Genomic DNA, 22,869 nt, shown 5'->3' on the forward strand with positions numbered 1-22,869 from the left:
CTATAAACATTGATGTGACTGCATCACTACAGTATGCTGATTTAAAGTCCTTTGGGTGTAGACCAAGGAGTGGGATAGTTGGGTCAAAAGGTGGTTCCATTCCAAGTTTTCTGAGTAATTGCCATACTGCTTTCCAGAGTGGTTACACCAATTTACAGTGCCACCAGCAATGTAAGAGTGAGGTACTGTTTTGTTTTTAAAGAAATACAATTCAGATAACACACAACCCATTTTTTTCTCCTTAGAGCAATTCTAACTCAGTTAAATTAAAACAAACACATAAGCTGAGATATGGCTCAATGGTAGAACGCTTGCATAGTATATACAGGTGCCTGAGTTCTACCCCCAGCACTGCAAACATAATAAATAAATAAGGAAATATATACTCTTCTTTGCAAATATTATTATACCAGTCTCATATAATATTGTGTTTACTACCCCCTAACCCTTTTGCTAATTTTTTCTTAGCAAGAGTCTGAAATATAGGCTGGGGTTGTGACTTAGTGGTGGAGTACTTGCCCAGGGTGTGTGGGACCCTGGGTTCAATCTTCAGCACCACATAAAGATAAATAAGTGAGGGTGTTGTGTCTATCTACAACTAATATATATATATATATATATTTTATTTTTTTAATTTTTAGTTGTAGATGGACACAATACCTTTATTTTATTTACTTTTATGTGGTGCTGAGGATTGAATCCAGTGCCTCACACATGCCAGGCAAGCATTCTACCACTGAGCCACACCTCCAGCCCCCCAAAATATATTTTTTTAATATTTATTTTTTAGAAGTAGTTGGGCAAAATATCTTTATTTTATTTATTTATTTTTATGTGTGCTGAGGATCGAACCCAGGGCCTCGCACGTGCTAGACGAGCTCTCTACTGCTGAGCCACAATCCCAACCCCCTAAAAAATATTTTTTAAAAAAGAGTTTGAAATACAAGAAAAATCTACCAAGAAACAACATATCAGAATATGGATAAAGGATAATATTTCAACAGTTAATAGAGAAATTTAGAAAGCTTTCTGTACACTCTCTTAATAGCAAACATAAAAAGCAGAAGACACAAGTAATCTGTGTGACTTGGGGGGCTGAGGCGACAGGATCACAAGTTTGACGCCAACCTCAGATATTTAGAAAGACCCTGTATCAAAATAATATGTAAAAGGGGCTGGGGATGCCAGGAGTCATGGCGCAGGCCTGTAATCCCAGCAGCTTGGGAAGCTGAGGCAGGAGGATCACAAGTTCAAAGCCAGCCTCAGTAACTTAGGGCAGACCTAAGCAACTTAATGAGACCCTACATCTAAATAAAATATAAAAAAGGGCTGGGTATGTGGCTCAGTTGGTTGTTAAGTGGCCCTGAGTTCAATCCCTGGTATCAAAAGGGGGGCGGGTCTGGAGTTGTGGCTCAGTGGTAGAGCGCTTGCCTAGCACGTGTGAGGCACTGGGTTTGATCCTCAGCACCACATGGAAATAAATAAATAAAATAAGGATATTGGGTCCAACAACAACTAAAAAATATATATATTAAAAAAAAAAAAGTTCCAGCGACATGGCTCAGTGATAAGTTACCAATGAGTTCAATCCCCGGTACCAAAAATGAAAAGAAAAGAAAAAAAAAAAAAAAAAAAAAGCAGAAGAGAATATTGTTTTCAAGTGATTTCACAACATGTAAAAACAAAAGATTCCCATGCCCAAGAACTGAAACACAGAAAGAAGGAGTAGTTTCATGTGCTGGGCAGATCATGCAAATAATTGTTTTCTCCTTTTGACATTAATATAATTATATTTGTATAGTAACTAAAAGAAATTCTTATATCAAAAATAAATATAGAAATCCTAATCTAAGTTTAATTGTTAACTACAGAACTATGAAACAAATCCAAATACAATATATTAAAAAAGAAAGAAAGAAAGAAAGGCAATAAACCCAAAATGTATTTGTTTTGGTACATTGTTCAACTCTGGGATCCTTGAGAATCAGGCCTCAATCTACATAGCATGTGACAAATAAACGTTGAATAAAAATGAAGTCAATTATGGGTGTTTTAAGAAACATTTTGAAAGAACCAGGGAGAGAGAAGGCTTTGTGATTTTGATATATCACCTGGAATGTTATTAGAAATGCAAGATCTCAGGTTCTATCCAGAAGTACCGAATCAGAACCTGTGTTTTGAACAAGGCCCCATGTGATTTGTATGCACAGTGCAGATGGCAGAAAAAATGAAGGCAGCATGTCAGAACACTATAGAACATTTCAAAAGCCCACCACCAAGAGGAAACACTGCAGTTGAGCACTATACCAAGGTTCTATTTCACTCTCTAACGGATACAGCACACACAGGAAGTGCACTGGTTAGGTAAAGTCAATTTCCTCTTTAGAAAGAATTCAAAAGCTCCTTCAGCAGTTGCAGACCCTGACTATGTTTTGTTTTTGTTTCAGAACCTCAGAAAAAAAAAAAAAAAAAAAGGGAAGTAAGTGAACACAAATAGCGAGAGAACTATGAAAGGAAGAATCCATTTCTAAACCCACCTCTTGTGCTCTGATTGTAAATTTGGTCCCTTGCCATTTCAAACTTGATACTACTAATTTGGGATCTATCTCTTCTCGCAGAAATTCTCATTTAATCAAATTCATTTTCTTGGCTTTATGAAACTAATTTAAAAATGGGAACTTCACTGCTAAATAAATTTCCTCATGTTTGACATGGTATCAATGGTCTACTGAGTTCACAGTTAACTCTTTAAATCTTCACAACTCTGAGAGATGAGTCTGCATTGTTTACAACCGAAGTCTATAGGGCCCCCCAAACAGTCTGACTCCCAAGAACCATTCTCTTTCTGCTACACCAAGTTGTTTGGTACTTACAGACCTTGTTTTAATGAGTTCTCAGGAAAAACTGTAAATTATATATTGGCTACAAACACTTCTTCCTACAACATGTATTTTTTGCCCCTACATAAAGCATTGTATGGCAACCATCAGCCCGAAATGCTACCACATCATTTAGGGCAAAAACAATTCTCACAGCTTGTAACAAGGTAGATTTAAGGAGAAAACAAACAAAAGAAAAGTCAAGGTCTAAAAGGGAAACTATAACACATTGTATATATTGATTAAACATAACCTGAACTCATTTACCACTAAAACCTCTAGTGTAACAAACCCATTAAACATATTTACAAAGTTTCTACTTAAGATGACTCTAGTTTCAAAGTAACTGTTTTACAGTTTTAACAGGATGATAAACACACAAAAAAATGCCATTCATCAATACTAGCTAACCAAAGGCCTAGAGAATACAATCCTCCAAAAAAAAAAAAAAAAAAAAAAAACAATTGACATATTTTCCTTCAGAGTTTATAAACAAAAAGTCATAAAATCTATGGAGAAAGTGATTTAAAGACCTCTAGTCTTAAGCAGCAATATACAATTGCTATGTCAATATAATATTATATTTCACCAAATAAGTTTTAATGGTTTATAACGTGAAATCTATGCTATCATCTCTAAAACATGAATGTGCATGACTTTCTTAAGAACATTTTTTCAGGTTTAATCTAAGAACGTATTTTCTCAATTGCTCGACCAATAAAAAACTAAAACCTGGGTAATATATATATTTTTTTAATATTTATTTTGTAGTTTTCAGTGGACACAACATCTTTGTATGTGGTGCTGAGGATCGAACCCAGGCCGCATGCATGCCAGGCAAGTGCGCTACCGCTTGAGCCACATCCCCAGCCCAAACCTGGGTAATATTAACACACTTTCTTTAGAAACCATTAGCTGCCAGGTGAGGTGGTGTACACCTATAATTCCAGCAACTTGGCAGGAGGATCACAAGTTCAAAGTTAGTGAGGACTTAAGCAACTTAGCAAGGCCCTGTCTCAAAATAAAAAATAAAAGAGCTGTACAAAAAAAAAGAAGAAACATTAGCTAACAAGAACGTAATGATCAAAAATAAAAGATGAAGTAAAGGGCTTGGGTAGAGGATCAGTGGTAGAATATACACTTAGCATGTGTGAGGCCTTGGGTTCTTCCCAGAACCAAAACGGGAAAAAGGGAAAAGGGTGGGGGGAGATATAACATAGTCAACTGAAATTGAAGAATCTAACCAAAATACTGTCTCTCTCAGTTCATATGAAATGCACAACATTAGTTATCTGTCTTTGCACTGACAAAGATATCACTCATTAATAACAACAGCAACGATAACAAAGCAGCAGGTATCATTTGCTGAGCACCCGGTGTGCCAGGTACTTACTTACATGGTTTCACTTAAACCCTCTCACAGTCTGATGTGGTGGTGCAGGCCTATAATCCCAGTGACTTGGGAGGCTGAGGCAGTAGGATCGGGAGTTCAAAGCCAGCCTCAGCAATTTAACAAGGCCCTTAGCAACTCAGCAAGACCCTATCTCTAAATAAGATATTTAAAAGGGCTGCGGATGTGGCTCAGTGGTTAAGTGCCCCCTGGTTCAATTCCCAATATCAAAAATAAATAAACAAACCAACTCTATATAGAAATAATCTATGGATGAGTAACATGGGAGTCAGCCTAACGTATCTGCTCCTATCACTAAGTCAATGAAGTGGCAGAGAATTTGAAGAATTTGAATTTGACTCAAATATTAACTCCTAAGCCTGTTATGTTTACTCTTAAGACTTATATATATTAACTTTTTTTTTTTAACCCCAGTATTGGGGACTGAATTCAGGAGGAACTTTACCATTAAGCTACAACCCCAGTCCTTTTTGGGACAAGTTGCTGAGGGTCTCACTAAGTTGTCTGGGCTGGCCTTAGACTTGTGATTCTCCTACTTCAGCCCCCTGGGTCCCTGGGATTAGAGGTGTGTACCACCAAATCTAGTTTATAGTTATGTTTTTAAAAATTCTTATTTGAAAACTCTCAACAGAAAAAGTATATGATTTAGTAATCTGTTATATTAGTGGCCCCCAATCAACCAGGAAACACAACTCCCAGTGACAGAGCCTCCTGTAGTCCTCTGTCCTAGAATCTGGGCTGGCCTATGACTAACAACATAGTCACATGTGCACAGCAATAGAGTGAAACTGATGAGTGACAGTTCCAGGCCTCAGTCTTAAGAACACCTGGCAACTTCTACTCTTGTGGTTTCAAAGTAGTATGGTTTGAAAAGTAGTATGGCTATCCTTATAGAGAGGACAAGTGGAGGGCGGAGGGGGTAAAGGAGAAAGAGAGAAGAAGGGGAAAAGAGGAAGGAAGGAGAAAGGGAGAGGAAGATATGGGAGAGGAGGAGAAAGAGAGTGGTGCTGAGGCCCAGCATTCCAACTGAGTCCTGCTAACACCAAGGCTCCAAACACGTAAGTAAACATTCTGTCTTGGACATTCCAGCCCCAGTTGCCATCTGACTGCAATCACAAGAGTGTTGCCAAGAAAACTCAGTTCCAGTCACCCTCCAGAACTGTAAGCAAATAAAATGATTGTTTTTTAACCTGTTAAGCTTTGGCACAGTTTATTATACAACAAGATAACCAAACTATATGATAAAACAAATATTTAATTCTTAATTAACTTTATTAATAAATAGGGTATATATGACCCTGTTTGTCACAGAGAAAGCTGCAGACAATCTAAAAAGGATGACTGCAAAATCAAACCCACAAAATTATTATTTTTTTTTAAGATAGAAGAGAGAGAAGAGAGGAGAGAGAGAGAGAGAGAGAGAGAGAGAGAGAGAGAGAGAGAGAGAGAGAGAATTTTTTAATATTTATTTTTCAGTTTTCGGTAGACACAACATCTTTATTTTATTTTATGTTTTTATGTGGTGCTGAGGATGGAACCCAGCGCCCCGCACATGCCAGGCAAGCACGCTACCACTTGAGCCACATCCCCAGCCCCAACCCACAAAATTCTTGAAGGCATTATTTCAACCAATTTTTGAGGTCTAGTACATGCCAGGAATTGGGATAGTAAAGATAAATAAGGCATGGTCCTGATCTAAAAAATCTCTCATTCTGAGTAAGGAAGACAGACAACTATATGTACAAGTATAATAAGCATTAAAAGTGGGACAACCACAAACTGCCACCAGAGTTCAAAAATGGCATTCTGCTAGAATATAATAGACAATATGATTGATGTATGTACATTCCATGTATGTATTATATGTCAAAATACATTCTGCTGTCATGTATGACTAAAAAAAATAAAAATAAATCGTATAAAAAATGGCATTCTGCTAGAAGAGACTATAAGCTTAAAGAATAAGCTGCCAGTTGAAGTAGGAATTGTCACCTTGAAAACAATACATAGTGGATTTATTATTATGGCTATTAGTAATTAAGAATGTCCCACATTGTAAGCATTGTGCTTAACATTTTAAAAATGTTTCTCATTTCAGTTCTCACATTGGTCAGCTACAGTAGGCACTATCTTGATCCTCATTTTACAATTAAGGAACCTGAAAATCAGAAAAATTACATTTCACTGGATCTTGAAGCTAACTTGTCCCTGTTAAGTAAATGCAAGTATAAGTGATTCGCTGATAGCTCTCAATAATAAAAGACTACCCTACATTTGTTTGGCTTTTTATTTTTAAATATTTTTTTAGTTGTCAATGGATCTTTATTTTATTTGTTTATTTATATGTAGTACTGAGACTTGAACCCAGTGCCTCACACATGCTAGGCGAGCGCTATCCACTGAGCAACAACCCCAGCCCCGCACCCTGTTTAACATTTTTTAGTTGTAAATGGACATAATACCTTTTTATTATTTATTTATTTATTTAATTTCTAAAATACCTTTACTTTACTTATTTTTATGTGGTGCTGAGGATTGAACCCAGTGCCTCATATATGCAAGGTAAGCACTCTGCCACTGAGTCACAACCCCAGCCCCTCTTGTTCAGATTTTTAAATGACAAAATCAATCATATTTCCTGGGTTTATAGTAATAAGAATAGTTCTTCTCTATGAAAATTATTAAATAGCACATGAGATATTTGTGTGGCCCCTCCCTCCTACCCCCACCTAAGTTTAAATTATTTAGTTTTGCTTGCAGAGCTTTGCTTTCAGTATTTTGGGGTACCTAAGTAAATACTTTCAGCCTACTACCAACAAATGCTCCACAAAGATCTAAATAATACACTCCACTCACCTCTGCATTAAAAATTATGCTGCAGGTGAAAAAATTTTCTTGATAAATGCTTACAATGCTAGCCAAAAAAAAAAAAAAAAAAAAGATACAAAACTGCACGTATAGAAGAAGTCTCTCAACTTTGTAGGGCAGGTGTAGGATACACCAAAATGTTTACCACAGCTGTCAGCAAATAGTAGAATTAGAGATTATTTTTAAAGGATTTCATTTGTTCTTGGTTTTCCCTAGATCTAGATTTAAATTTTTCTTACAATAGTACAACAGGGACATTTTAAAGTGCTACTGCTGTAACAAATTATATTCAAGCAGATTTTTGTACTGTTTTGAAAATGGGTAACAGAGGGGAAGTGAGAGATAAAAGGAGCAATAATAGCTTTTTTTCTTTGCTGAGCTACTAAGACTTCCTGTCTTGGTTTTCTGAAATAACCTGTTTTTTTTCTTTACTGGGTTCTATATATGTCCCAGTCTTTAGTACACTGTGTCTTCAAATCCTGTGGGAATTGTGATCTATAAAGCATGTAGTATTATACATCAGGAATATCAAGAATACCAGTCAAGTGGGGTGTGGTGGTGCAAATCTGTAATCCCAGGACTTGGGAAGCTGAGGTAGGACGGTTGCAAATTCAAGGTCAGCCTGGATAATTTAGCAAGACACTGTCTTAAAATAAGAATTAGGCATGTAGCTTAGTGGTGGAATGCTTGTCTATCATGGGCAATTACCCTAGGTTCAATCCCTAGTACCATAAAAAACAAACAAACAAAACAGAAAGCCGTTTAAATGTAAATTTTTAATAACAAATGAAACTTATATTTTATTTTTTGGAAATGGAGATTGAACTCAAGGGTGCTCTGATATTGAGCTACATCCCTAGTTCTTTTTTAATCTTGGATCTCAATAAGTTATTTAGAGCCTCCTTGCTAAATTGTTGAGGCTGGCCTCAAACTTGTGATCATCCTGCCTCAGCCTCCCAAGTAGCTGAGATTATAAAGTGTGTATCATCACACCTAGCCCAAATAAAAAAAAATTAAGAAATAATAGCAGCAAAATCTTCAAAAGGTCATAAGAAATTAATTGTTTTAAAAAAATGAAGCAGGGGGGCTGGGGTTGTGGTTCAGTGGTAAAGCGCTCACCTAGCATGTGCAAGGACCTGGGTTTGATCCTCAGCACCACATATAAATAAAGGTATGGTGTGCAACTACAACTAAAAAATAAATAAATATTTTTTTAAAATGAAGCAGGTAAGAAGGGGTGGCACATACCTGTAATCCTAGGAGCTCAGGAGACAGAGGCAGGAGAATTGAGAGTTCAAAGGCCCAGCCTCAGCAACTTAGTGAGGCCTTAAGTAACTCAGCAAGATCCCATCTCTAAATAAAATATAAAAAAGGTACTGCAAGGCAACCCCACTTCAATAACAGAGAAAGATGGTGATTCTGGATTTGCAAAGTTTAAGAGCCCCTGGTTCAATCCTTGGTACCAAACAAACAAACCAAAAAAAAAAAAAAAAAAGAAAGAAAAGAAAATGCTGTGGAAAACTTATTCATCAAATGGCCATATTACAGGTATGAGGACATGTTAGACAAGTTTTGACTTGAGTTTGTCAGTTATTCCCTTGTATATCTCTGCACAATTATCTAACAAACAAATGTGCAGTATTTCAAACAACATTTTAACCTTGAAGATAACCACAGCAATTTATGAAAACACAGTTTAAGCAACAGAAATCAGTAAAGAGCTGAAGCGATAATGATGTACTCTAAGACAGTGTGCCTTTTCTTTAATGTGCAGGTATATCATGCCTGGGAACTTGCTAAAGTGCAGACTCTGATCAGTAGGTTGGGGTGGAGCCTGAGGTTTTCAATTCTTCACAAATAATAATCCTCTTGCATCAACATACCAACTTGCAGGAATTACAGAGTGCACCACCACACAATTGAATTCTTCATAAGTGATAACACTCCTGAAGATTATGAATCACACTTGTAGCAAGGATCTAAGGGACACCACTGGCCAGAGCTGGGCAGGGCTCTCAAACAGTATCTCAATTATGTACCAGGATCTAATCATTTTCTCTGAGGGAGAGACACTTCATTCTGTCAGTGCAAGGAAAGACAAAACAAAAAACAACAAAAAAATCACCCTATTAAAAGACACATGAAGGCCAGTAGATTCATTTTATAAACAATTAACTGCACCTGAACTAAAATATTAGCATTTCTCACCATAGGCACCTCTAGTACTGCAAGGCAATCCCCTCCACCGTGCGGCCTGCGCATTGGTTTCATTAATGAGGTTCTTGGCATAAAAGTTAGCTAGCAGAGATCGAAATAAAACACACAGACTCAGTTACCTTTTTCTATTGCCAGGTCCGAGACGGTTCCCCTCTCTGGCTCCAACCTCGAACCACCCGTAGGGCAGCAAGGATTACTCAGGGCTAGCAGGAGAGAGAGAGCGAGCTCGCCAGGGAGTAGCCTTTTATTGGGGAACAAGAAATTCAGGGGATAATTCCATCCAATGAAGGTTGAGGGGGGGCCGCACTCCAAGGTCAGGGTCAGTGATTGGGCCCCTGGGGTCAGTGGTCAGTCACACCCCCACACGGATGGGTTCTCTCATCAGGAAAGGGCCAGGAAAATTCCGACACAGCCAGAAGCCTCAGACCCAAACTGGGAGTCACCCAGTCACGCGTGAGAATGACTCCCCACAATCCCCCTTCAATAACAGAGAAAGATGGCGACTCTGGATTTGCAAAGTTTAAGGACCAGGCCTCAGATTGTAACAATATCCTCTAGGTACCTCAACGGTGTGAGGCCTGAACAGACAGTTGCATCCCTTGATCAGTTTATCTCTACTTAGAACAAGCAGAAAAGTTAATGCTGTAGAAATAGGGCAAGTGATAACAAAACAAAACAAAAAAAAAAAAACCACAATGGAAATAAAATCCAAAAATGAATATACAAGAATGTATTTAGTTTTTCTTATTTGTTCTATTTTTAGGGATGATAACCTAATGATCAGCCACCAAAGATAAGAATAAATTCATGAGGACAATGATCTTTTCTCTGACCACAGTATATAGTATACAGAAGTACCTCTGATGCCCAATAAATATTTACTGAGTAAATGAATAAATGAACATTTTAGGAGAGTGGGAGTTAATTTCTGTGGTATTTACATCTTAGAACCAAAGATTCCAAGGACTATAAAGAATTCTTCTTAATGATTTCAACCTCAGGATAGGGTGGCTGTAAACATTATCTGATTTCCTGAAGACAACCAACATCTCTCTTGCCTTTAACTTATTCAAACAATAAAAGCTACAGACAACCCTTGCATTCCTACACAGAACTTCCTTTTCTCTGAAAACAGAGAGGAAGGCCTAAACTTAACCACAGAGGAGAAACTGCTACATGTTGACAGGTTTTTGATTTTTTTTTTTTTTTTTTTTGTACCAAGGATTGAACCCAGGGGCACTTAACCACTAAGCCACATCCCTTCTAGACATGGTCTCTTTAGTTTTAGGGTTTGCTTTCGGAACTCTTGTCATATCTTTTAGTCTTTACTTTTGTTTCTTATACCCTTTAAAAATATCTTGTGAAATTTGTTCATGTTAACCTACCAACTTGCAGATTATACACCTGGCACATGATTTCTTAACATGAAACAAATTTCACAAGATATTTTTAAAGGGTAAGAAACAAAAGTAAAGATAAAAGATATGACAAGAGTTCCGGGAAAGGTTAAACAAATCTTAAAACAAAAAGAGTCACCATGTGTTAGAGGGTAGGGTTGTGGCTCAGTGGTAGAGCGTTTGCCTCTGATGTGTGAGGCACTGAATTCAATCCTCAGCACCATACAAAAATAAATAAATAAAATAAAGGTATTAAAATAAAAGAGTTACCATGTGATCCAGTAATTTGTTAATATAATCTAAAAAAGTAAAAACATAGCTGGCTGCCATGGTGCCTGCCTGTAATCCTAGCTACTAGGTAAGGAGATTGAGGTAGGAGGACCCCAAGTTCAAGGCAAGACTATGCAATTTAGTGAGGCCCTGTCTCAAAATTAAAAATGAAAAGGCTGGGATATAGAGTGCTCTGGGTTCAATCCCCAGTACTACACACATACCCACCCCCCCAAAAAAAAGAAGAAGAAAACGGTAAAAACATCGCCGGGATGGTGGTGCAAGCCTGTAACCCCAGTTACTAGAAAAAGTGAGGCAGAATTGCAAGTTTCAGACCAGCCAGACAACGTCTCAACTTAGCCAGATTCTGTCTCAAAATTGAAATAAAAAAGAGCAGGGCCCAGCATGGTGTCTGGCTGGAGGCTAAGGCAGGAAGATCACAAGGTCAAAGCCAGCTTCATCAAATTAGCAAGGCCCTAAGCAATTTAGCAAGACCTTGTCTCAATAAATAAATAAATAATGATGATAATCAAGAATGAATACATATTGTACATAATGTATGATTCTATTTATATGAAATGCCCAGAACAGGCAAATCCATAGAAACAGAAAATAGTTTAGTTGACAGGCGCTGGTAAGAATAACAACTAGGGATATGGAATTTTTCAGGGGGTGGGGGTGGTGATTCTGGAATTAATCAATAATTAGTAATTTTGTAAACACACTAAAAGCCACTGAATTGAATGCTTTAAAACACAAATTTTATGGTATATAAATTATATCTCAACTGGAAAATATCAGGGACTGGAGGCATATCAGTGTAAAGTGCTTGCCTAGCCTGCACAAGGCTCTGGGTTTGATCCCTGGTATCACCCCCGCCCCCAACATCATTTGCCAAAAGTAAATAAAATCAGCAAGCAAAAAACTAAATACATCCCTTCCTTTCTGATCTTCTCATTCTTCCCCATGCAAACTCTTTGGCTAAAAAGCCATATATTTTATGTAGTTATTCTGAAAATGACTGGGACTCTAAAAATATCCTAACCACCAAACAAAACCAACTGCTTATTTTGATAATATTTTTGTAACACAGACCTTCCTTAAAACACAAGTTAACAGTGGACTTATTCTACAAACCCAAACACACACAATTGAATAGAATTAGCCTTTGTAACTGGCACTGGCACAAAACACATTCCAGTTGACAAAAGAGAACCACACTTAGCCTCCTTGTCAGAAGGCAATGTCATCAGAAGTCTGTTGATGGATGCTCCTTTAGTTTTTTTTTCTGTCTCAGGCCCAAGACAATGGCTTTCAAAATGAAACAGAACAAAAAGGAAAACCATACTAAATAACACTAAATTATAGGAAAGTATGTCCTCTATTTAAATTATTGGATATAAAATTTAAAAGAATATTGGTTTGGAAATTGAATACTAAACCATGAAGGATGGAGTCACACTAATTTTTTTAATGCATTCAATATCACATGAGAAGTTAATAAGTACCACTCCCAGGTGTTCACTCCCTTTATGTCTATTGATACTTAATTACTGATATTGTTAAAACAATTGTTATGCTCAGACATATTCTAACTGGCTGGCAGTTGTATATTAAGAGGTATTTTAATATCTTTTTAAACAATGTCCTTGAATTAGAACCTTTACATCAAAATAGCAGAAAGAATAATGCAGATGTTTTCAAAGGAAAATCCAGAGAAGTGTATTCGAATGCCGTGAAAAAGTGTTCACCAAATCATACCTAGATTCTAGTCTCAGTTTTGCTACTAAAATGAAAATGATGTCTGGCCTACATCAGTTCTACAAGGACTTTAAAATACATAAAGCCCAAGGTATGTTGAGTATTCTTAGTGATGACAAGATCCAAAGACACTATGACAATAGTCTTCTAACATTTTCAGATTCTTTGCCACTAGGACTGACTAGCTTGACAATATCTATTAATAACAAACGAGACCTAGAGAAATTCAGATGGAATCCCACTCATTCAAAATGCATTTATGAAGCCCTTAGGTTATTAGTAGACTTAAAGAACTACTTGTCCAATCACACATAAGCAGTAGGTTATATCTTTTTTTCTGTGTATGTTTGAGGGTGTAGAGAAACCATGTGGCTTTCCTACAACTTTGATAATCTTTTCCCCTTGGAAAAGATAACTCCACCACTTGCAGGTATATTTAGCTTCTCCCTTGAGCACTCCTCTCTTTAAAATCTGTCCCTTGGCTTTTGTATATCCTCCTTCAAGCACTTCATTTTCCTTCCTCTGCCCTTCCAATTAACCTTATCCTTAAATTCTAAACTACCTAGAAAAAATGACTCCGATTTCTATGAAATGTATTCAAGATCGTACGAGGCATTCAAACACTAACCCCATTCATTTAGTGTTAACGTTACGGTTTCTCTATCCCTACCTCTTCCCTTTCACTTTAGTCCTTCGGTTCCAATATCCATTTTGTCTCCTCCCCCTTCAGCTCTCACCAGGTCATCACTGCCCCCGTTTTTTCTCAGGCTCTCTAAAATTAATCGCTAACACACAAGTTTTCCCAAATAAAATCCCACCTCCCGATTCTGTTCAGTCATCACTACCCTTTGGATCCCTCGGATTTTGCTTTGGTCCCTCACTCTCCCCAACCTCGGACGCCAATCCTATTCCCTCCCATCGCTGCCCCTCACGGTTTAGGGAACACTCCGCACAATTTCGTACGATTCCCCCAAACTTGGCTTCCCCTAAAACTTCCCCAATTCCCAGCGCCCCATTCTCAGACCTTACGAGGTCCCTGTCCTTCTTCAGAGCTCTCCCCCTCTTTCTCCGGAGTTTTCGGACACTCCCACCATCCGGAGTCCTAGCCCACCGCTCGGCACCCCGCGACCTCCCAGGCCCACAGCGCCCCTTAGGGTGCGGCCCTCCGACCTGCCTCTGCGCCTCCCGCAGCCCCTGCAGCCGGTGGCTCAGCTCGCGCCGGTAGCTCTGCGCCGCCTCCACGTTCTCACGGGCCTCCTGCAGCAGCAGCTCCGGCTCCAGTTCCATGGTCCCTCTCATCAGGCCGCGCCGCAGGCGGCTGGGGGAGCGGGTTCCCGAGTGTGCCCCGCGCCGGCTGGAGGCCCGGGGCGGCCTCGCTCTGGCGGAAGCGCCACCACGCCCCGCCCTGCCATTCCAGTCCACGCCCCAAGTCGACTTTGATTGACAGCCATACGGCGGCGCCCCCGGCGTAGGGCCTGCGGGTCCCAGGGTCTCCCACTTTGTGACTTTGCTGGCCTCGGCCCTGCGCCCGCGCCACGTTATTGCTCAGTGTTTCCTCAGGAAATGTTTGGAGGCACGGCAAGACTAATAAGAGCGTTGTGCGGTGCTTTCCACATCTTATCTCTTTCTTATATCACTTACAGCCTTTATCTCCAATGCACAGAGGAGGAAGCCGAGGGACAGAAAAGGGAATTATCTTTCCCAAGCTCAGCAGTTGAGACCAGAGCAGACGCCGCCGGAGCCTTGGCCCTTAAGTCGTCGCTGTTTTACGGGCCTGGTAAAATGAGACTCCTAGCCACGACCGGCGTTCTTGGAGGTTACTGCAACCCAGACACCACCGCCTAGGAGCTCATCATCTAAGAAGGGAACCAAGAGAGGCCTAAAGGATAACCAGCAATACAGCAATCCCGGCGCAAGTCTAAGAAGGGTGTTGGCAGTATTTTTCTGTAAGGGTCAAGTAATAAATATTTTGGGCTTGTCTGTTCATGACGTATCTGTTGCAGCGGAGTGAGTAAATGGGTGTGATCAAGTGCAATAAAAACTTATGGGCCCAGCGCAGTGGGGTGGCCTGTGCCTGTAGCTCTAGTTACTGGGACAATAAGGCAGAAGTATCCCTTGAGTCCAGGAGTTCAAAGCCAGCCTGGAAAACACAATGAGACCCAGTCTCTGGAGAAAAAAAAAAAAAGACACTTAAGGACACTGAAATTTGAATATTACATAATTTTCACAAATCACAAAATAATTTTTGCATGCTCCCCCAACTATTTAAAAAGGTAAAAAATGATTCTTTGAAAAGCTATACAAAAACAGGCAACAGGTTGAATGTAGTCCTAGCGCCCATAGTGTGGGGGCTGCTAATCCAGAATGTCAGAGCTGAAAATTGCCTCATCCAGGACTCCCCCTGAGATAATTACTCTTTTTTGGTACCAGGGATGGGACCAAGGGGCGCTTAACTACTAAGCAACATCCTCAGCCCTTTGATTGTTTATTTAAATTTTTGATTTTTTAATTTTGCTGAGGCTGGCTTTGAATTTGCGATCCTCCTGCCTGGGATTACACCCATTTCAGACTACTTTCTTTTTTTAATTTTTTAATATTTATATTTTAGTTTTCAGCGGACACAACATCTTTGTTTTGTATGTGGTGCTGAGGATTGAACCCGCACGCATGCCAGGCGAGCGCGCTACCGCTTGAGCCACATCCCCAGCCCTCAGACTACTTTCTTAAATTTTTGTGCCTCTCCTTTCTGTAGTATAAATTACGAACCCACCAGGGTTGCGTTGAGGTCCCCCTTTCCCTTCTGGGAATTTCTTCAGACCCCATGCTGGTGACAATATTATGGTATTTAAAAAGCTGGGCGCCATGGTGCATGTCTGTAGTCACAGAGACTCAGGACTCGGGAGTTCAAAGCCAGCCTCCGCAATTTGGTGAGGTCCTAAGCAACTTAAGGAGACCATGTCTCAAGATAAAAATAAATAAATAAATAAATAAGAAGGGTTGGGGATTGACTCAGTGGTTAAACTCACTTGGGTTCAATCTCAGGTACCAAAACAAACATAGGTCTGACATATGAATCAGAAATCAGTTATTTTGTACAGTGGATTTTTGTTGTTGTTGTTGTTGTTTTTGGTGCCGGGGATTGCCGGCATTATTAACTTTTATATTTATTCAAGTAATGCCTGTTCTTGGTTAAAAATGTCAAAGAATATAACAAAACTTACTGTAGCCGGGTGCAATGGCGCTTGCCTGTAAATCTCAGTGGCTCAGGAGGCGGAGGTAGGAGGATCGTGAGTTCAAAACCAGCCTCAGCAATTTACCGAGGCGCTAGGGAACTCGGTGAGACCCTATCTCTACATAAAATACAAAATAGGGCTGGGGATGTGACCCAGTGGCCGAGTGCCCCTGAGTTCAATCACCGGCATACCCACACACACACACATACACCAAAAAAAAAAAAAAAAAAAAAAAAAAATTGAGTTAATAATAACAATTTGTAAAAGTAGGAGCTTCTTTGAGGTCCTACCTTGGAGCTCTCTCAATGAAACTGCACGTCAAGAGGGAAGAATAAAAGAAAAGGTTAATTGGGCTGGGGTTGTAGCTCTGTGGTACTGCCGTCTGCCTAGCATGTGCTAAGCCTTGGGTTTGATCCTCAGCACCACATAAAAATAAATAAATAAAGATTAAAAAAAGGTTAATTAATAGTTAAAAACAGTTTACATAACCCGGTTCTTAAGTACCATGCTGTTGAAACTATGCACCTAAATAAAACTGTTTATTTGTGTAATTGCAATTTTAGGTAAAAAAAAAAAATAAAAGTTTAAAGAATCCATGAAAATATTGCAGTTGCTGCATGAGATTACCCTCACAAGAAACCAGCGAACTATTGATATCCTACAGAAACTGAAAACATGCCAGATGAGGCAATAATTTTGTGTTTGTTTGCTGCTCCCAACAATGAAATCCATGAGAAAATGCCTCTAGAGTCCAGTTAGAGGTATAAAAATTTAGGACCCCCAAATGGACGAGTCTCCAGGTAGGACGCTACCAAGATATTAGCATTTTAGTCTATAATCAATTTACATTTAGGAATGCAATCAATTATTCAATTTTTCGTATTTTTCCCATTTTCACTTTTTAAAAAAGGGCTAGCTTAAAGTCTAAATTTTCATTCTGCCATTAACTGACTAGGTGACCTTAGTCAAATCATTAGTTTTTAATGGTGACACTGTGTTATACAACAGAAAAAGTCTGAGTGTCCAAAACCTTGGCTGATTTTAAATTAAACAAAGCAATTGGCTCCGTCTTTTGCAGGTTTGTCAAGAGACGTATTTTGGCCCTCCTGACTCACCATCCGCGTAGGCTTCCAAAGCAGCCGTAAACTCCGCCCCCTACGCTCAGGACGGCGCGAAAACCCAATTGACAAGAACTCCCGCCGAAGCCCCGCGGCCCGATCTGTGTTCTGTTGGCTGTAGGCACCCGGGCTCAAGTCCTGGGCGCTCAGCCTGGAACTGCCGCCTCTGAGACGTCCTGCACTGCCGGCCGCGTCCCAGGGCCCTCGCTGCCCGCGCTTTCTCACCGCCTTTTTCCGCGTTTGACTCGACGGAGCTGGGCCCAGTCTCCGCGCCCGTTTTGGGCGGGTGGGCGCGGTGGGCCCCTGAGACTGACTCGGCGGCCCAGCAATTCGCTCCTACCGGAGCCGGCCAGCTCCATGGCCTCCAGGCAGGCTGAGCCGGACCGCGCAAGGTCCTAGGAGCTGGGATTCGGGGAAGCAGGGAGCATGGTGGGGGTCCTGGCCATGGCGGCTGCAGCTGCTCCCCCTCCAGTGAAGGACTACGAGATTGAGGTGAGGTCAAGTTTCTGTCAAATTCTTTCCTTCATCTGTTGGGGATTGTAGGGTGGGGGTGGGAGGAGGGTGATCCTTGGTTTGCATACGGAATGGCAAAGGAGGGCCATGGTAAGGACCCACAGTTAGAACTTTGTGTGGGACAGTTGCCAACGTAGTGTCGTTTCTTAGAGTCGTAGTAAATACTGACAAACATTGGGATTGTGAGATATTTGTGGGGTCACTGCAATTCAGGATTTAAGAAGACATAGCCCATTCCCAGATCCTGAATTGTGGGTGGAACTTGAAGTTTTAGACTTGTGACTTGTCACACGGCAGGATCCTAGGGTCAGATTCTCAGTCGTGATCTGGAATTATAGGACTTAAGCTTTGAAAAAAAAAAAAAATCAGGTAGTCAATACATCCACCTCATTTCGTAATTTCCATTTAGAATGTGACTCCTGGAATCAAATAAGGTACTTAATTTTAAAAAAATCAATTTCTTAAGGCTCCAGAGCCTTAGGAGTCCTAGCCCAGCATGCTGATGTTCTCCTGGATTCATCAAGTTTCAGTGAAATATACTCTGTAATCATAATGTTATTCTGCGCTGGAAGTAGAGGGTTAGCATTTTCAGGTATATAGTTGCTATATTTACACCTTTTCATCTCATACTGGCATTCTAATTCATGTATCTTGTTGTCCTTGAAGTTAACTAAGACTCAACTCTGTTAAGTCCTAGCTCCAAGTTCCCTTAACTCTGACTCATTCAAGTAATGTCTAATTCATAATAAGTATGATGCTCGTATTTGCTAATTCAAGTGAATTACTCAGTTTGTCTCAGGTGTGAAGGACTTCTGGCACTGAATTACACAATTCTTGATTTTGTATGTTCAGTTTTATCACTACGTTGCTTAACAGTTTGTGATTTTGGTACCCTGATTAGAAAGAGCCTATTTCATAATAATGATACTTTGTGTTTAATTGTAAGATCTTTTATCCTATTTTGCTTAATATCAAGCTATGATGAGGTATTATTATCTCTATTCAACAAATGAAGGAAGGTTAAGAAGTAATTAAAAGTAGGTTAGAGTAAGTTCTGAAATTTTTTTCTGTGTGTGTGGGATTGAATCCATGGCCTCACCCATACTGCCTAAGTGCTATACCACTGAGCTACATCCCAAGTCCTTTTTATTTTTTATTTTGAGACAAGGTCTCCATAAATTGTCTAGGCTGGCATCAAATTTGTGATCCTCCTGTTTTAGCCTCCCAAGTAGCTGGGATTTATAGGAGTGTGCCACCAAACCCAGCTCCATCTTACATTTTAAAAATAAACAAAAAGTTGTAAGTGATTTGCTTAAGGTTCCATTCCAGTTGATGTTGGGGTCAGCACTTGAACTTAGATCTTCCAGACTCAAGAGCCTATTCTATAGAGCCTCTGATACCATCTGAAAGTTACATAAATAATAATACCATTTTTTGAATACATTTACAATTTCATTTTAACATGTATAATTTAATCTGTCTTTAATTAATTTTGCCTCATATTTATCCAAATGTTGAGAAATTTGTCCCAACATGTTTCATTAACTGTTACTTTTTCCACTAATTTGAATGCTATTGTTACCACATACAAGTTCTTAAATGTGAACTTAAGTCCTTAAGTCTATTGCTGGTTTTCTTTCTTTCTTTCTTTCTTTTTTTTTGGTACCAGGGATTGAACCCAGCGGCGCTTTACCACTAAGCCAAATCTCCAGCCCTTTTTAGTTTTTGAGATAGGGTCTGGCTAAGTTGCTTAGGACCTCACTAAGTTGGTGAGGCTGATTTTGAATTTGCTATCCTCCTGCCTTAGCCTCCTTAGTCCCTGGGATTATAGGGGTAAACCACCACGCCTGGCTGTATCTGGTTTTCTAATCTATTACATCACACTGCTTGCCTACTAATGCATGAGAAGTATGCTTTTAATCCTGAAGGCTTTATAATACAATTTAATTTTCTAGACATGCAAATCCCCCATTTATTACTTAGCTTTGAAAATTATTCTTGTTATTCTGGCAAATTTATTCTCACAAAATTAAGACAGATACATGGATAGAACATAGCTCAGTGATAAAGTGTTAAGTATTTGCTTAGCAATTTTAATGCTGGGGGTTCAATCCTCATCATTGTAAAAACAATATGTAACTTTTGGTAACCAATAAAATGATATGTTTCCTATTATAGAAGTTACTGATTTATTTATCTACTTATTTTCACCATTTTATTTGTGCATATATACTTGTTTAAAATCAGTGAATTTCTAGGGCCAGGTTCAAATAATTAATGGGCTTTTGAAGTAGCTTATCTACACCATCTATTTATTTATTTATTTATTTTGGTAACTCATGTTCCTCCTGCCTCAGCCTCCCAAGCCATTGGAAGTTTGTCTAGTCCTAAGGTATGCTGCAAACTTAGTCTGGAGTAAAGTGAGAAATGACATCTTTTCAAAGATACCATTTAGAAATTCTAACCTAAGCTGCATATGGTGTCACATGTTTATATTCCTAGAGACTTGTAAGACTGAGGCAGGATGATTGCAAGTTTCAGACCAGCCTCAACAATTTAGTGAGGCCCTAAGCAATTTAGTGAGATCCTGTCTCAAAATAAAAAATAAAAGGCTAGAGATGTGGCTCAGTGGTCAAGATGCACTGAAAGCCTGCTATTAGGCAATAGAGAGCAGTATCAAGTCCCAATATATGTGATCCTCCACCTGCTGCCCCTAGGTATGGGGATTGAATCCAGGCTCAGACAGGCAGGCAAGCTCTCTACACTGAACTATATTCCCAGCCCCTTGCTTTTTATTTTTATTTTTTATTTTTTCAGTCCTGGGGATTAAATTCAGGGGCATTCTACCACTGAGCTACCTCCCTACCCTCTTGTTTCTTTTTGGTACTGGGGATTAAACTCAGGGGCACTTGACTACTGAGCCACATCCCCAGCCCTAATTTGTATTTTATTTAGAGATAGAGCCTCACTGAATTGCTTAGCTCCTCATATTTGCTGAGGCTGGCTTTAAACTCTCTATCCTTCTGTCTCCTGAGCCGCTGGGATTACAGGTGGGCACCACTATACCCAGCCCTACTCCTTTTTATTTTTTGAGATAATGTCTCACTAAATTGTCAGGCTAACCTCAAACTTGTGATCCTCCTGTCTCAGCTTTTGAAATAGCTAGTATCACAGGCATGTGATACCACATGCCCAACCTTAATTTTCAATATCATAACCAGAAAATTTAATCAACTTCCAGAAGCAGAAAGGATCAATATTTACTGGACCAGATGGGGTCGTACTTGTAATCCCAGCTACTTAGGAGACTGAGGCAAGAGGATAGTAGGTTCAAGGACAGCCTGGATAATTTAAAATTTTTAAAAATAAAAATTTAAAAGGGCTGGGGATGTAGCTCAGTGGCCTAACATGTGTGGGATCCTGGGTTTACACACGAAAAATTAAATTTCCTTGATAGTATCATCTGATTCATGACTTTCATTTTGAGCTTTATGCTTTCCTCACAACAGCTAGTGCCTCTCTGGATCTTCTTCAACCACACCTGGGCTCATTATAACCTTGGCTCAACTTACTTGGGTGCGTCCATTGTTGCTGACCACAAATGACTAATGTATGACTGACAAAAATATGACTATCCTTAGCTTAATCACCTTGATACCATGAGAGTAATAGCTAGTGCAGGAAGTAGGCAGTAACTGTTTTAGTATCAAAACACTGGAATTGGGCTGGGGTTGTAACTCAGTGGTAGAGCACTTGCCACTGGGTTTGATCCTCAGTACCACATAAAAATATTTAAATAAATAAAATAAAGGTATTGTGTCCATCTACAACTTAAAAAATTTAACTTTAAAAAAACCTGGAATTGTGGCAAGTGTTCTTTTGGTGATCTTTCAATGTAATTTCTACTTGATTTAGTAAATTTTGGGATTCTGGGCTTATTTGCTAAGTATCTGCATCTTAGCAGTAGTAAGATAATGTGTTTATTTAATTTTTATTTTTTGCAGTGCTGGGGATTAGACCTAGAGTCTTACATGTACTAAGCAAGTGTTCTACACTAAGCTACATCCCTAGCCCATGTGTTTATTTTTAACTAAAAAAGTAAAAGGGAATGCAATTGATAACTGTGTGGTCCCTACCATGTGTCAAACTTCACATATTTTTATATACCTATTACAAATTCTGTAAGGTGGTTATTGGTAATCAAAGGTTATAAACAGAGACTAAGAAACATTAATAATTTTTTCATAAGTATAGTAGCCTTGGTTTTGTTTCAGTATAAACTTTTTATTGAAGTATGATGTGTTTGTGTGTGTGTGTGTATGCGAGCGCCTGCAAATTGACATGACACTGAGATTTGAATGTATTTTTAACTTTAAAGCAGAGTGGTACATATCTGTAAACCCAGTGGCTTGGAGGCCTAGGCAAGAAGATTGTGAGTTTGAAACCAGACTTAGCAATTTAGTGAGGCCCTAAGCCTCTTAGGGAGAGATCCTATCTCTAATTAAAATATGAAGAGTTGAGAATGTGGCTCAGTGATTGCATGCCCTGGGTTCATTTATTTACCAAAAATAAATAAATAAATGAATAAAGCTTGTTTCTTTCTGATATATCATATTTTGCATCTAAAGGAGCCCCCCCATGCACAATCCAATTTCTCCTTTACTTTTATGGTATTAAGGATTAAACTCAGGGCTATATACCACTGAGCTACCTCTCTAGCCCTTTTTGTGTTGAGACAGGGTCTTGCTAAATTGCCTAGATTGGCCTCTAATTTGTGATCCTCCTTCCTCAGCCTCCTGAGTAGCCAGGATTATAGCCATGTGCCACCACACTCAGTTTTGGTCCAATTTTATTTTATTTTTCCTTTATCTTTTAGTACTTGGAATTGAACCCAGGGTGTTCTACTACTGGATTACACCTCTTTCCCTACTCCCATCCTTTTTTGGGGAGGTGTTGGAGGGGACTAGCAGTTGAACCCAGAGGCACTTTACCACTAAGCTACATTCCTAGCCCATTTTATTTTTTATTTTTGAGGCAGGATCTCACTAAGCTACTTAGGGCCTCACTAAGTTGCTGAGGCTGGTCTTGAACTTGCATTCTTCCTGCCTAAGTCTCTTGAGTTGTTGGGATTACAGGTGTGTGGTCCCTTTTTAAATTTAATTTTATTATTGTTTTTTGTGTTACTGGTATTAATTGAGGGTC

The 22,869-nt window shown here is 39.3% G+C and overlaps 2 protein-coding genes across 2 annotated transcripts in view; one reads left to right on the plus strand and one right to left on the minus strand.

Annotated features, from left to right (window-relative positions):
- Crlf3 (cytokine receptor like factor 3) overlaps positions 1 to 14,175 on the minus strand; it is a 41,172-nt gene extending 26,997 nt beyond the window's left edge. The window contains exon 1 of the mRNA XM_027924189.2: positions 13,974 to 14,175. Coding sequence (XP_027779990.1) covers positions 13,974 to 14,102 — 129 coding nt within the window. The 5' untranslated portion in view covers positions 14,103 to 14,175. The remainder of the gene's footprint in view (positions 1 to 13,973) is intronic.
- Positions 14,176 to 17,515: 3,340 nt separating this feature from the next.
- Positions 17,516 to 22,869, plus strand: part of Atad5 (ATPase family AAA domain containing 5) — a 57,822-nt gene continuing 52,468 nt past the window's right edge. The window contains exon 1 of the mRNA XM_027924180.2: positions 17,516 to 17,646. Coding sequence (XP_027779981.2) covers positions 17,581 to 17,646 — 66 coding nt within the window. The 5' untranslated portion in view covers positions 17,516 to 17,580. The remainder of the gene's footprint in view (positions 17,647 to 22,869) is intronic.

Source organism: Marmota flaviventris, chromosome 17 (assembly GCF_047511675.1).
Source record: "Marmota flaviventris isolate mMarFla1 chromosome 17, mMarFla1.hap1, whole genome shotgun sequence".
Classification (NCBI taxonomy): domain Eukaryota; kingdom Metazoa; phylum Chordata; class Mammalia; order Rodentia; family Sciuridae; genus Marmota; species Marmota flaviventris.